Below are 15,684 nucleotides of genomic sequence, written 5' to 3' on the forward strand. Positions count from 1 at the left end.
AGGAAAACGAAATGCAATGGAGAAAGGAGCTAAAAAACCTCCACCCACTAAGCCCCCCACCCCCAAAACAAAAGTAAAAAACCGAAACAAACAAAAAACCATCAAACCAGAACTCAGCACCCAAATCTTGTGACTTCAGAAGACTGGGTGTTTCACTGAACCTCTGCTGTATCAGAAAATACACCATTTCCTAACCCCTTTTTCCCCACAGGTGCATCAGTCCATACTTGAGAAGCAGCTTAGAATCATACTGCTTTGAAGTATATATTTTAGTTAAATACTATATTCATACTGACATAAGCTGTTAGAAATTGACTTTATTCTAGTTTTATATGTATGGTGAGCTGTGTTGTAGCAAAAACAAGAAGATAGTTCTGTAACTTTTTTTAGTCTTGCCACAGCCAGGTGGTCTGATGGCCAGCACTGTGCAAAACTGCTCGATATCAGTGCAGTATATGATCTGTGCCTTTTCTTCATTGTACTGAGGAGGCCATATTTCCTTCTAAAGATTATATAGTTTTTGTATAGAAAATGAACTTCAAATGAATTCTTTTGACTGTGTAGTTAGGAAGTCATGGACTGGCTTGACTGCGAGAAGTACTACAAAAGGTAACACAGACTTAGAGAGCTGTGATAGATACACTCACAGAATGATACAGCTTTTAAATGGCTACCTTCTGATTTCATCAGTTTTAATCTTTTGCATAGGTAATTCCTTACTCTGAGACTGGCCTGGTTTATATTTGGCTCTTCTAGCAGTTACCCTTCGTAATACTGGAGGTTTTTTCTTTCTTTTTTTTTCTTTCCACTTAGGCTTCTTTAAAGAATGCTTTTTCAATTCCTTTCCTGATTAGGTTTGTCAGGTCCTCATAGTTCTGAGGAGAGAGGGTAGAATCTTTCTTTAATAGTAATATATTTAATGTATTTCTCTTGATAGAATGGCATTTACTTGCTCATTTTGCAAATTTCGAACATTTGAAGAAAAAGAAATCGAGTCACATCTGGAGAGTGCAGCTCACCAGGAAACATTGGATCATATCCAGAAACAAACCAAATTTGACAAAGTAGTAATGGAATTTCTTCATGTAAGACAACTGTTTTTTGATCTATGTAATACGTTTACAATAGAATGTACTTGCAATTTACGATTTAACTTCAAAATATGCTTAATTCATTGTTACTCTTTTTGCAGATGACTTTTGGTACAGCACGTATTACTAAAAGTTGAAGCAAATTCAGTGTCTGTAGAGCAGTGTTACTTTTAAGCGTAGTGCCTTAAGTAACAGCAATTAATTGCGATTTAGTAGAGAGCTATTCTGAGTGTTACTTTAAGTATAGGTTCCTATTGGAATATGAACAATCATACACCGAATGTGTTACAGTTTTTTTTCCTGATCCTCTGTAGGAGTGTATGGTGAATAAATTCAAGAAGACAGCTATGCGTAAGCAACAGACAAGTAACCAAACGGAAAATGCTCAAGCTGCAGAAAAAGATATAATGGAAGGTGAGTAATGCTTTTTATGTGAAAGTGCATACTGTGGAGCTCGACTTACCCTTTTCTCCTTCCATTCTTCCTCAAATTTGATAAAAGTCTTTGGATTAAAATGATTCGTTTCTGCACCTTTTCTGTACCTGGTTGAGATTCCTTGCTTCATTTCTGATATAATGCAGGATGTAGGCACAGTGGGAGATAGCAAACTTGTTTATGTTTGTTTGTTATGCAGGTAGCCTTGTCAGAAAGTAAGACAACGTGGTGCTAGGTACTTGACAAACAGAATTATGTTTCTGTCCTCAAAGGAAGACTTTGCCACAGTGTTGTTCAGTGTAATGCATGAGGAGTGGCAACAGGTGGATGCAGACAGATTGAAAGAACGCATGTAATAAAGCAGTAAGGTGATAATCACAGAATCACAGAATGTTAGGGGTTGGAAGGGACCTCTGTGGGTCATCTAGTCCAACCCCCCCTGCCGAATCGGGGTCACCTAGAGAAGGCTGCACAGGACCTCATCCAAGCAAGTTTTAAGTATCTCCAGAGAAGGAGAATCCACAACCTCCCTGGGCAACCTGTTCCAGTGCTCCGTCACCCTCAGAGGGAAGAAGTTCTTCCTCATGTTCAGGTGGAACTTCCTATGCTTTAGTTTGTGCCCGTTGCCCCTTGTCCTGTTGCTGGACACCGCTGAAAAGAGTCTGGCCCCATCCTCTTGACACCCACCCTTAAGATATGTATGGGCATTTATAAGGTCCCCTCTCAGCCTTCTCTTCTTCAGGCTGAACAAGCCCAGCTCCCTCAGCCTTTCCTCATAGGAGAGATGCTCCAGTCCCCTAATCATCTTTGTAGCCCTCCGCTGGACTCTCTCCAGTAGTGCCTCATCTTTCTTGAAGTGGGGAGCCCAGAACTGGACACAGTACTCCAGATGGGGCCTCACTAGGGCAGAGAGAGGGGGAGGAGAATGTCCCTTGACCTGCTGGCCACACTCTTCTTAATGCCCCCCAGGATACTGTTGGCCTTCTTGGCAACCAGGGCACGCTGCTGGCTCATGGCTAACTTGTTGTCCACCAGCACACCCAGTCCCTCTCAGCAGAGCTGCTCTCCAGCAGGTACCCCCCAAGCCTGTACTGGTGCATGGAGTTGTTCCTCCCCAGGTGCAGGATCCTGCACTTGCCCTTGTTGAATTTCATCAGGTTCCTCTCTGCCTAACTCTCCAGCCTGTCCAGGTCTTGCTGAATGGCAGCACAGCCTTCTGGTGTATCAGCCACTCCTCCCAGTTTTGTGTCATCAGCAGACTTGCTGGAGATACACTATATTGCTTCATCCCGGTTACTGATGAAGAAGTTGAACAAGACTGGGCCGAGTACTGACCCCTGGCCTCCAACTAGACTCGATGCTGCTGCTGACAACCCTCTGAGTTCTGCCATTCAGCCAGTTCTCAATCCACCTCACTGACCACTCACCCAGCCCATACTTCCTGAGCTTCCCTAGGAGGATGTTATGGGAGACAGTGTCGAAAGCCTTGCTGAAGTCAAGGTAGACAACATCCACTGCTCTCCCCTCATCTACCCAGCCAGTCATGCCGTCGTAGAAAGCTGTCAGATTGGTCAAGCATGATTTCCCCGTGGTGAATCCGTGTTGACTACTCTTGATAACCTTCTTTTCCTCCACTTGCTTGATGATGACCTCTAGAATGAGTTGCTCCATCATCTTTCCTGGGGTGGAGGTGAGGCTGACCAGCCTGTAGTTCCCTGGGTCCTCCTCCTTGCCCTTTTTGAAGATTGGAGTGACATTGGTCAAACGTGGTGGAGACGATCTGGGTAATATAAGTGGGATAGTTGCAGTGGTTTTGAGGGACACTGACAAAAGGAGGAGTTTTGAGCACTTTCTTGGCTACCCAGGATGCGTCTTGGTCTGAATGCTTTCCGCTTGGATGCACTGTAGGCAGTTTTCTAGAGCAATTTGTGAGTCCCACCCTTGCTGTGCCATATCCTTCCACTTTGTCCTTTGCTAGAGGGATTTCATAAGATGTGCTCGAGCTGGAGGGGACATCTTTTGAGTACCTTTGCTTTAGGCAACAACTATATTTGAATATTACCTTAATTCGAATTTCAATGCTAAAAGCTACTTGAAAACGGATATAGGTGACACCTTAACGATCTCCCAGATTCTTTTGGTGTACTTTCCTGAAGTATTGGAGGGCTTGTTTGCCTTTATGATCAGAACGCTCTGTTGGCAAGCTAATACTTAAATTGCAGGAGGAACTGGATTCATGTGCTTCTTCGTAGTCATGAGGGGAAACAAGGAAATAAATTAGTTGTTCTTATGAGGGGTAAAGTAAAGCTTTGGCGAAGCTGTGTTTGTTTCTTGTATCAAAATGTGTATTATTAAGGATCTTAATTATTGTTGATTTTAAATAGATAGGATTTTTATGCATTAAACCGTTCAGTTTGGTTGTTGTATCATTTTTATCTCGCTCTGTTTAGGCAGGTAGGTGTTCATATGTTAAACTCAGACAGCAAACATAATTGCCTGGGTCTTTATATATAGTCTGTGAGAGGAGGAGTTGGAGTATCCAGGTGAAAAACCCTCCTTCAACATTGGCTTCAGAGAGCCTAATTTTGATGCCTGAATTTGGGTGAATGCTCACCCGTGGGCTTAATTTGACATGTTTAACAACTGAGAGCTCTAATGTTCTGGTATTGTTGTCCCTGCCTGACATCAGTATAAAACAACCAATCCCCTCTTCCGCTTCCCTGGAGTGACACATTTTGTGTTAATGATTTGTTGCATCTTCTTTGGCAGGTGTTACTGCTGACGACCATATGATGAAAGTTGAGACTGTTCACTGCAGTGCTTGCAGTGTGTATGTTCCTGCGTTACACAGTTCTGTTCAGCAGCACTTAAAATCTCCTGATCATACAAAAGGAAAACAAGTAAGATATGTCATGTTATTAAAAAAAAGAAGGCAAGCATAATCAAATAGTATGTGAGAAGTGTTATGGTACTTGGTGCAAGTAATTTCTAAGTTCTTGTTATATTACTTGTTTGCTAGAATGTCCTTGTTACACTTTGTAGATGTAGTGTCTCATGGAGTAGCCAGTGCTTAAGCATCCCCAGTTAATGAAATGTGTGTGTAGTAGCTGATAGTAACAAGTCTTGAGAAGGTTACTAGGAATGACTTTTTTATTTTATGGGAATGTTTTTTACTGCCATTAAGTATTGGAAAGATATTGTTATTCAGATTGCAAAACATAATACATATGTTTCCAGCAAGATAACAGACCTGGTCCTTTTTTTTGTTTCTTTGTTTTTTTTTCTTGGCTATTATCTTTTTAATTGGATGAAAAGTGAGAGCAGTTTAGAATTAGCAGTAGTATGGTATTGGTCCCTGTTACAACTTACAATGATACACTTTTAAGATCAGTAGAAGTACTGAAAGAGTAACATGAGCAGAAGAAGTCACAGTTGTCATAGTAATCAAGATTGCCAAAGTAATGTTTTGTTTATGTATGAGCTTCTGTGACTAGACTATGGAATATCATAGAATCACAGAGTGGTTTTAGTTGGAAGGAACCTTTGAAGGTCCTGCTCGCTGGGGGGGGGGGGTTGGACGAGATGGCCATCTTCAACAATGTGTTAGGCTGTGATGGCAAAGCATGAATGTTGTATGTAAATGAGAACAGGTAGCTGTGGTTGCAGACAGGTACATAGTTGTGGTTCATAATATAAGCAAGAGGTGAGTATATCTTTTGATCAAGCTAAAGCAACAAACTATAAACACTACCAAACTTAATTGAGATTAATATGTGATTTGGACTTAACCGCTAAGAATGAGCGTCTCTCATCCCACTCAGTGGGTGGGGGCAGGGTGAGCTTTTCAGTTCTCTGTGGTACGCAGGAGTCACAACAGTGACTTTCAAGTGACAGTGACTTACTTTTAAGGCTCAACTGCAAACAAAGCTTTACTTGGAATTCAGTGGAATTATGAAAGATGGTAACTTCACAACTTCATAACAGTACTTTTAGTGCAGTGGGGTTAGAATGGGTATTGATTTGGCAAAACTTGCAACAAACTACAAAATATAGCAGATTGACAGACTTACAACATTACTCTTACATACCTAGAAAGTCAGAGATCAAGAAAGAGAGGAAAATAAAAGGAAAAATAAGAGAAAAGATATCGCCACACTTGGATCCAGTGACGGTCTCTGCTGGTGGTCGGGGTACTCCAGTGGTGGGCGTGTGCCAAGGAGCTTGCCCACTCTCCTTTTAATTTACTTCAGGGTTGCGCGAGACTGGGTGCTCGGTAGTTTCCCTCAAATGAAACACACTTTGGCTAACATTCGGTAATCATTTCGAGCAACAGTTATCAGTACTTTTACAGTTATGCTGAATCACTCTCTTTCCGCTTTGGTCCTTACATGTCTCGTCTCCGTTTCAAGTTACACCAACCTCCCTTTTTACTGTGCATGTTTGATGAATAAGAGTCTTTGCTTGGGCTGGGGTCTCCAGTTCAGGGGCTGTGATTTTTAGTATTACAGTGAGGGTAGTTCAACTAGGGGTACATGAATTCTCAGTTCTGCTGCCAAATTTGCAGCATACATAAAACATTCTGATTAACTGTCCTTCCCAAGGTCCAGTTGCTCTAGCAGATTCTCAGTTACAGATACTGAGTGTTTGTTCTTCTGGCAGGGGGTGACTCAGTGTCCTTGGTTGAGCAGGTCTGTAACCGTGAGATGTTCCTTATCTGGAACACTGCCTACTATTCAACAACAATTAATCAGCAAAGTTTCAGAGTTTGCTTAATTTGAGGGTCTCTGTCTCTTTCTCAAGACGAAAATTTGAGACAATTGTTCACTTTGATCGGGGTCTTACAGAGCATTGTATGCTGCAGTATGTTCATCATTTTTCATACAGAAATTGACCATGAATTCAAATTTGTGTGACAATTGTAAGAGTGTATAATTATTCACTGTAAAACCTGTTTCCTAGGCCTACAGAGAACAAATAAAAAGAGAGAGTGTTCTTACTGCCACCAGTATCTTGAATAATCCTATAGTCAAGGCACGATACGAGCTGTATGTGAAGGTAAGATGCAAATGGAAAGATAAGTCATCTGTAATGTTTACTATACCACTATTTCCTCTATATTGATGGAGTTTAACCTCAGTGCTCTGTCTTCTGTTTCTGCCCTCTAGGTAGCTCACAGATTGAGTATACTTTTAATGTATTTTCCCAGTCTTAGGTTGTTGTCTCAGATAACTTTGTTTTGCAGAAAAAATTACCATCTTCAGATTCACTAGTTTTTGGTTTTGGTTTACCATTTCTGCGTATATCTAGTCAATTTTTAATTAGATGCTCTTATTAAAAAAAAAAACAAAACAACTTTAGGAAAGCATCAGCAATGTCTTTAACTCTATACGTAGTACTAACTGTAGAGCACAAAACGCTTTACAAATGAGTCAGTTTTATGTTTTGAAGCAAAGGCTCCAGCGTGTGGCGTTGTACTAAAGCACAGTGCGCAGACTACTTGGCTACTTCTTATTTAATAGAATTCCTAGGATTCATTGTGGCATACAAAAAATGGAAGCTTATAACTAGTTGTCCTGATCAGAGACTTTAAAAGGTATGGCAGCCTGTGTTGCAGATATGTGGCTTGAGACACCTATGTGAATTCATTTTGACAAAATATGGTGGGTTTTTTTTTCTGGGCCAGCGAAGTGACTTTTTCTGTAGTACCATTGTTAGCTATTTCTTGTAGTTACTTTGAATTGGTTTATAATTTTGCCTTTGTCCAAACAATAGACTCTTTCAGACAAAGTGACAGTGTGTTGTAGAAATATGACATGGTATGAGCCAAAGCAGAAGTTAATTGTGATTTAAAATGTCAAATTAGTCATGTCCTGAAAAATTGTGTATGGTTGGGTGTGTGACTCAGTTTCAGACAACTGTTCTCACCTGTTAAGAAGAGGTAGCAAATGACCAAATACCACAGCCTGGAATGTCTGCATGCATTTCCAGCCATCTCTTCCAGAGTTCCTCATGGCCTGGTGTGTGTGTGCATTGTTGGTCCAGCCCTCTTGGGGGGGACTGGTAAAAAGGGGAAATGGAAACTTGCCAGTCATCAGTTGAAAAACTGAGGAAGATAAAATTTGCAAGGTTGTCTTCACAAGGAGACCACTGAAGTTTTCAGAATGCCTAGCCACTGGTATTTCCCTGGGGTGGATTGATCATAATACACTTTCAGCAGCACCTGCTCAGTGGGATGTATGTGGCTTCTGGTTATGCAGATCGCTCTCACCCTTACCCAAATATATAATCAACTTCAGACTGAACGAGTCCAGTTTTATTCTACAGCATGTGATGAATCAAAACCATGCGATGCATGCATTTGATGCCTGCAGTCCACTAGGAGAGTAGGAAATCCTTGTTACAGCTGAAAGTAGCTTGCCTTGAGATGAAGGGCAGAGTGGCTTGGAGAAACACCGCACCTCCCAACCAAAACGCAAATCCAGTATTGCGTTGGAAAGTCTTGTCTATCCTGCATATGCTGTGTGGATGGAGGAAATTCAGAGCAGGAAAGACCTGTGAGGCTCGTGCATAGATTTGTACAGAGTCGCAAAGGCAGGTCATCAGCATCACAAATGCCTTTGACAAAAGGCATTCTTTTGAGTAAAATTTCATTCTATCTATAACTTTTTCCTCTACCCAGCGCTTAATGGTAAATCTCTTTTGCCATTTGATTTAATCTTCTCTCCAGCTAGAGACTGGTCGCAGGTTGTTTGCTGTATGTGCAAAAGGAAAGAAAGCAAATAGATGCATCCATTGTAAACAGACTTACAGCTTCAAGTGTGTTGTTCTACAAACACTTACTTTGATTTTTCTTTAACTAAATATTTCTAGTTTGCACTGTGAAAAGGAAAGCAAAAACTATTTTTTTTGGCTGTAAACATTTTCAAATAGTTTCATATTTAACCATTTAATTCTGAAGTTGGTTTTAGATTTTCAAATTTCACTGCAAAAATCTTCTTTTTAAGAAATAATTGCAGACTTGCTATTATTTACCTGTACATGCTAGATAAGTACGCTTACTTGAACTTGAATCTTTCAGCTAGTTCTGTAAGCTTGGACACATCAGCTGTAGCAAAGGTTTAAAGGTTGCCTCGCCCCTGGTAATTGTCACTGAGTTAAACTTTTTTTAAATTTTTAGGTTTTTTTTAACATGGTAAAGGTGCCTGTGGTATCCACTGAAGATGGAAAGATGTATGTGGAGTTGGCCTTAGATAATCCCTTATGTGTTGTATGTGGGTTTTTTGTTTGTTTCAAGCCCTTTGCAATTAATGTCCTAGCTCCATGGAAGACAGCTTCAGTAAATTAGATGATGTGGCTTTAGAAGAGCTCCTGGTGTTTTATAAAGGCTCTGATCTTTGTTATGCTTCTGGTCAGTGACAAGAGTTATGAATGGAAAGGAGGGGGGGAAGTTCCGGATAGGGTTTGACAGCAGTTGTTAGTGTCAGAGCCAATGATGAGAGCAACAAGAATCATAACAGTGGAGAATAACATTTCTGAAAGGTGACCTTCCTAGTTTACTAATGCAGCTTCATTGGGTCTATTAGTATTGGAATAACTCTGTTGTGTACTGTTCTTCCAGTCTTCTGCTGGACCCCACTGGACTGTTAGTACAGTCATTTTGTGTATCGTGTTGTCTGTCACCAAATGCTGCTTCTATTCCCTATGCTGCTGCTTTGGAGCTGGTGTCTGCATTGTTGGAAATATCTCTATTCAGTTTCCAGAAAATTACTGTGCCAGAGCTGAGGTTTCCAGTTGTCAAAATTTACATGTGATCTTTATGATCGTAATGGTGCTGGTGACCGACCATCTTTTACAGTATTGTATTAAATTTTTTTTTTTCAATTTGTGTATTTGAAAATCCAATTCAGTGCTTAGATTAACAACATATTGTTTGCATCCTGTCCTTTGCATGTAAGGAACCTTTCAACCTTTCCTCTTAATCTCTTGTTTGATATCTTCGTCATAGGTATTTTAATCAAAGAACCTTGAAAGGATTATTTTTTACCTTGGCCATTCTTTTAAAGAGCTCTTTTTTTTTTTTTTCCCAGTGTTGGTCTTGTGCAATACATTTATAGGTTTGCAATGTACTCTTTGTATGCTTTTTTAAAAGTTCTTCATTTCTTCTTATGCTCCTACCCCCATATTGTAGAGGGGGAGGGGGAAATCCAACATAACCCACCTGCTGGCCACTCTGAAACAATCCTCATACAAGTTTTATGAAGCTGTAGAAAATCCGTTTATAATAAGGAGGAAAAAAAGACCATCTTGTTTCTCAGGCAAAAAGTTATCACTTGATGAACTCATTACTATCTCTAATTGTGGACCATTTAGAACTTCCTAGATAGAATGATGTCTGTGACTAAAAGCTGCTTGGATGTTGCTCAAGAGAAGCATCATGGAGATTGACATTTTCCATCGTTTTATCCCAGGACTGTTTGATCATGTGTATGAGTGAAGGCACTAAGGCTTCCCCCCTCCCAATCATCCCATTGCAGGCGGGCTGGTTTATGTGTGAACTAACGGCTGTGTGGTTGTTTTAGGTGCCTGGCGAGTTAAGCCACAACACCAGTTAAGCTGGCAGATTTTGGTATCTTTTTGGGTCAGGTTTGTGGGACCTGTTACAAATAGATACAGAGAGTGGTTTCTGGGGATATTTGAATCCCAAAGCTTTGGTTATAAATAACAGTTCACAGTCTTAAGCTTTCTCTGCAATTCAAATGTTCTAGAGACAAGGAACCCAAAAAATGCATCTCTTGAGAATAAACTACTTATCTGCTTGTGTTTTTATGCTCTGTAGGCATCATAAAGCCTTTCTGCAGCAGTTCAGTGGTGTGCCTGTATTCTTGTTGTCTGTGTTTTTTTTTGTTTTGCTTTTTAAAGCCTGCTGAGAAGATGGGGCCAGTGTGGCTGTCAAAATCAACTAGCATCAAAATCAGCTCTGCATGTTGTGCTGGATGTCTCTGATTCTACATCACTAGAAAAGAGTGTAGTTGTTAGGATCTTCCCCTTGAGGGCAGTAACTTTTTCCTTAGTCTGAGAACTTGAAAAGTGCATTTTTCTCTGAAAAAACAGATGGGGAAAGCAACTTAGACTTTTTTTTTTGTTGTTATTATTGTTGTATAGAGATCTGTTCAGCCAGAAGTAGTGTGCGGAATCCAGTTCTGCTAGGTTAACCAGAATCAACATGCTGTCTCCACCCGAATGAAGTGTAACAATTTTCTGTAGCTTGTACCCAAGTCAGGGACAGTCAGAAGTTCTCTGCAGGAGTGCGGAAGTACTCCTTTTAGAAGTGTGTTCTTTAGCTACAATTCATCATTCTGCCTAGCCTGGATGTGAGAGGATTTTAATCTTCGCTTTTGTATCAGATCTGTAAAAGAGCTTATAATACTCTTGTGAATCATTTACGGAGAGGGGCCATCTTTTTCTTTTGCTAGGAAACAATGCTCTCTGTAAGGCCATATGAGACTTTCAGTATACCTGCCTTCTCTCTGTGATGTCTGCTGATGAGGGTGTATTTGAAGCTAACCAGCTGGAGTATTCTTAACTCAATAATTGGCTTGTTTTCTGTCTGTCTTGAAATCCTTGTTCCTGTACCCAAGTATGATGGAAAAGGTCTGGCTGAACCCAAGGAAGATGGCACTAGAAGCTTTGTAGTCAGGAGGTCTTTCACATTTCTGTCCAAAAAGGAAAGTAGATGAGTACAGTTCTGGGGAGTTGCAGTAATCCTTACTGAATTAAGGTTTGGATGCTCAAGTCTCTTTATTTCACAATGCTTTCTTTCCATTGATGTTGGAATTGAATTGGTTTGGCCACTCACCTTTCTGTATGTTTTTTTCATGAAACGGTTTACTAAGTGAATAAATATTTTTGGTATTTCAGTGTTGGATACTATTACCTATTCAGTGAAATACTCCATGGTATTCTGTAGCCCAACAGTGCTTGACAGTAGTAGTGGATCATTTAAAAGTGCTATGAGCTTTAACTGAGATGTGGGGTTCTTTTTGTTTTCGTAGTGCTCAGATAAGCTATGATACTAGCTTTCTGTGTACTTGGCCTTTACCTATGAGAATCTACTTCTAAAAAAGCCAAGCTTAGTATTTAAACTTCTTCAAAATACTACCTTATTCACGGCATTTATGTGTGGCAGCTATGTCTTTGATTAGGCTATGAGTTAATTGGGCTCAACAGACACTACCATCTAAGTGCTGTAGGCTGGCCATTACAAAGTGTGTGCATAAAATTATCCTGGGACTTGGAAGAAAGTAGTTTCAAAGAATTCTGCTTTCTGTGGGTGACTTTTTAAAAATCTGAATTTATGATTTTTCTTGATTTTAGAAGAACAGTGAAGCCAGGTTTTTGTTTAGTGGTATTTGCTAAATGCGTTTACAGCTTTCTGATTTTTCAGTGATTTGTAGGCCGCCTGGAAGACCCTACCGGGAGAATGTAACTGAAGTAAAAATATGGATGTTTCTTCTCATAAGGAAGCAAAAAAGGACAAGGGGCCTAGCACTCAATTTTTCTTTTGGATCATGTTTTTAAAAAATCTTCTTGAAATCCTAGTCCTAGTGTAGTTACTGATGGGTGTTGTATGTTCAGATCAGACTTGTCAGGTGTTTGAACATGAAAGCAGCTTTAGTGAAGAAACTCCTCCTACTTCATGTTGTTCTTTATTGTTTATTGATTATTCTTAGTTCTTCGATATCTGAAACAAGTGAAAACTGAGGTATGTATTGTACTGAATTGTATGAAATCGAGAAAATCTGAAACTAGAATGCAAACATATTTAAAATACTGTCTGAGAAATCTGCTTGATAATGTTTCTAGATCATGGATAGAATGAGTTTCAGGCTAGTCAATGTAATTAATTCTAGATTTCTTTTTCATTTGCTGAAGACTTTTCCTTTTTGATACAATTATTCAGAGTGAATAAGGACTGTAAATAAAAAGCAGAAGGAAACTCTTGTGTTCAGATTTGGTTTTAATTGGGCAGAAAAAGGAAGCAGCAGTAGTTCTTAATAAAAATATGCTGAAACTTAACCATGTAATTTTAATTTACTGAATGTTGAAGTTAAACTGAAGTTCGTGTGTAACATCCTTTGGCTTTTTCTCAATGGCATTTCTGCTTTCATTGAAACAGTTTATTAGGATCCCAGTTTCCAGTGTGCATGAAAATGGGGTGTTGCTACTTTTAAATCAAATCTGTTTTGATTTTTTTGAAGGAGAAAAAAACACCATTAAAAAGTTGTATAAAATACCATTGCATTGCTTAGTGGCGGCCCTTTTCGTTCACTGAAATGATGAATATTTTTTTATTTTTATGTTTGAAATAAATATCAAAGTGTTTGTTTTCAATCTTCTGCTTCAGGGTGAAAATCCTTTTGAAATTAATGATCAGGCTCAGGAGCAGCAGACGGAAGAAGAGGACAAAGCTGATGAGCCAGCTGAGGGTGAGGAAGAAGAGGAGGAAGAAGAGGAAGAAGAAACTGAAGAACAAACTGATTTCACTTTAGATCACACTGAAGATAACTAAGTGCAAGAAAATTAAAATATATTAGGAGGGGCAAAACAGCTTTTTATTTCTGCTCTAAAGTGGCTAAGACTTTTTAATAGTCTCAGATGAAGTTGTTGAAGATTCCCCACCGTATGCATGCATTCCATTCCGTGGAGAACTTGTTTGTATAATTCCTCTGTGTTTCTGATTTTGTTTAAAATGAAATTAAGACTATTTTAGTTGAGCTTTTTATAGCAAACTGACTGTTAAAGCTGATTAAAACATTGTGTTGTATATTTTTTTAAGCATCCTATTTTTTTGGTGTGTGTATTGAAAGTTGGGTATAATAATAATTTTTGGTCCAATCCGTTGAAAAGGAAGGCGGGTCTGTGGGGTAAATACATTAAATGCTGTATGGCATAAGCTTATATTTACCTCTTAGTACACAATGAGTAACTTTAAAAATTGTGCTGTTGAGTGTAGCTGTTTTGGGGACTGCATTGCACTCTGTATAATAGAGTATGTGTTACAATATGCCTTGTAGCTTTTTGTGATAAGATGTACCAGTTTGTAGCAATAAAACACTTAAGAAATGTTACTGTTCAGTGTCTGTAGTTCAGTATTTCAAGTATTTCCCCATGCTGACTACCAAATTGGTTTCAAATAAAATCTCGATATTATGATTGAAATTATTTAAAATTTGTAGTTGCATCTTAGTGACTCATTTTTATTGCAGTTTTGTAATGTATTCTGGCTCCACCTACCAGGACAGATAAACACTTTAGCCTTCATAGTGTACCTAAGGGAAGCATGCTTTCAGTATATTTATATGCTGTGCACTGTTGTCTATCTTAGAAATTATATATAAATACAGTTCCTTCTAATCTACCTTATAACTAATGAGACCTGGAAATGTCTGATTTAACTGTTTTTAAGTACAGCTAAGTAGTTTGCATCATTTTTGCCTAAATGTGATAACAGAAGTATCTGTACAACCTCTTGTGGTCATTGTGGGGAATTTTTTTCAAAATCTCGTCATATATCTAATTTGTGCACCTTTCTGTGGAGCACCTTTGTGTTAATTTATAGACACTACTGTGTACAGGTGGTATAAACAGAGAGTGGACAGGAATTAGATAGAATTAAAATACTTCTGACCTCAAATGCGAACCAATTTGCTTTGTCAATGATCTATTGTAGAATTGGGGAAAGTGTGCAATTAGTATGGGGAAATATTGGAGTTAGATATTAGGCAACCAGAAAGTCTAGTAGCAGTCAACTCCAAAGAGTGCTATATGTTGTAGTCATTTAGCTGTTGCCTTTTACTGTAGCTTGGAGAGTAGAAAATAAAACATTGTGAGCAAAGAGAGAGGAAACAGATAGGAAAGTGAGTTTGGTGCCTTGACCTCTTGTTTTCTATATGGCTCACATTTTTCCATTTAAAAAAAAAACAGCATGATGTAGACTTCATTGCTGTACCTGTAGGTGTGTTAGCTTGGAACTAGAAGTTATCATGGGTTGATAGAAAGATGTGCTAAGCCTGCAGCTGGCTGAACAGTGTTTGTTTTGGATATGTAAGCTTAAAATAACAAAGTGCTCCCTAGATCTCTCAACACTCATTCTCCTGTTCTCAATCTTAAGGCTAGGATTAAGGTTTGTATTTGCATTACTTTTAAGGTATAATCTCCCCTTCTGCCTTACAAGCTGGTCACTCAACTATTTGTGTTCTATTTGTAGGTCTTTTGCCATACAAGAGGAAGATGCTGATATCTTCCCGGACAGCTTAACAGGAACTGTATCAATGTTCTAGAAATTGACAAAAGCTTTAGCATGAGAACTTGTTTGCAGTAGTTGAGAGAATTAAGATGCTGCCCAAATTTCTGCAAGTGATGGGGCTTTTTTGTCTTTGTCTATGGCTCCTTTACTAGCTGGAGAGAATAGAGTTGCTTCTAAGCAGCTAAGATAAGCTCTTCTACCGAAGATCTCACTGCTTGATTTCCGTTGCCGTCATTTCATCCACTGTGAACCTCAGGATCTTTGATCTCTAAGCATTCTTGACTTCACTGGTAGGGTAAAATATATGATTGATTTCTTCTGTATACTGATAGTTCTCACCTATAAAGTGTGTTAAGTGATAGCTTCAACTTAGATAACAGATTGGGGGGGGCAGCTGCTTATTTTAATAGACAAAATTAACCTTTTGTGTAGGCTTAGAAGGAACTTTCAATGTCCCTTTTGCAGCTAGTGTTTCATCAAACTAAATTAATTTCCTATATCAGTAACAATGTATGGAAATAATTTTGGAAGGAGTGATGGCTTCCTGTTCCAGATGACACACATTATTGTTAAGCTGTGCCCCTGCCCCTAGTTGGTCCAAACTGAGTGGAGATGGCATTTGTTTTTCAGAATCTAAGAAACAGAGTCCACAGTTTTAGGCAGTTCTGGATGAAGGTGCCTGCTGGAATATACAGGTATATTCACACGTGCCTGCTGAGACACCTTTCCAGTTTCCTTTGCATTCACCAAAGACCAGCTATGTGCTGTTAACTTCCTGTTTGTAAGTGTTGGTTGCAGTTAACATATGCCTTTCTCTAGATCTTTTTCTAAAGAACCTTCTTGGAATGTTGA

The 15,684-nt window shown here is 39.2% G+C and overlaps 1 protein-coding gene across 2 annotated transcripts in view; it reads left to right on the forward strand.

The window, feature by feature from the left end:
- ZNF326 (zinc finger protein 326) overlaps nucleotides 1–13,654 on the forward strand; it is a 32,073-nt gene extending 18,419 nt beyond the window's left edge. For both annotated transcript variants that reach the window (XM_075424879.1, XM_075424880.1), the window contains 5 exons: nucleotides 938–1,085; nucleotides 1,406–1,505; nucleotides 4,296–4,426; nucleotides 6,486–6,581; nucleotides 12,931–13,654. In XM_075424879.1, the coding sequence (XP_075280994.1) occupies nucleotides 938–1,085; nucleotides 1,406–1,505; nucleotides 4,296–4,426; nucleotides 6,486–6,581; nucleotides 12,931–13,095 (640 nt within the window). In that variant the 3' untranslated portion in view covers nucleotides 13,096–13,654. The remainder of the gene's footprint in view (nucleotides 1–937; nucleotides 1,086–1,405; nucleotides 1,506–4,295; nucleotides 4,427–6,485; nucleotides 6,582–12,930) is intronic.
- Nucleotides 13,655–15,684: the final 2,030 nt, after the last annotated feature.

Source organism: Opisthocomus hoazin, chromosome 6 (assembly GCF_030867145.1).
Source record: "Opisthocomus hoazin isolate bOpiHoa1 chromosome 6, bOpiHoa1.hap1, whole genome shotgun sequence".
NCBI lineage: Eukaryota > Metazoa > Chordata > Aves > Opisthocomiformes > Opisthocomidae > Opisthocomus > Opisthocomus hoazin.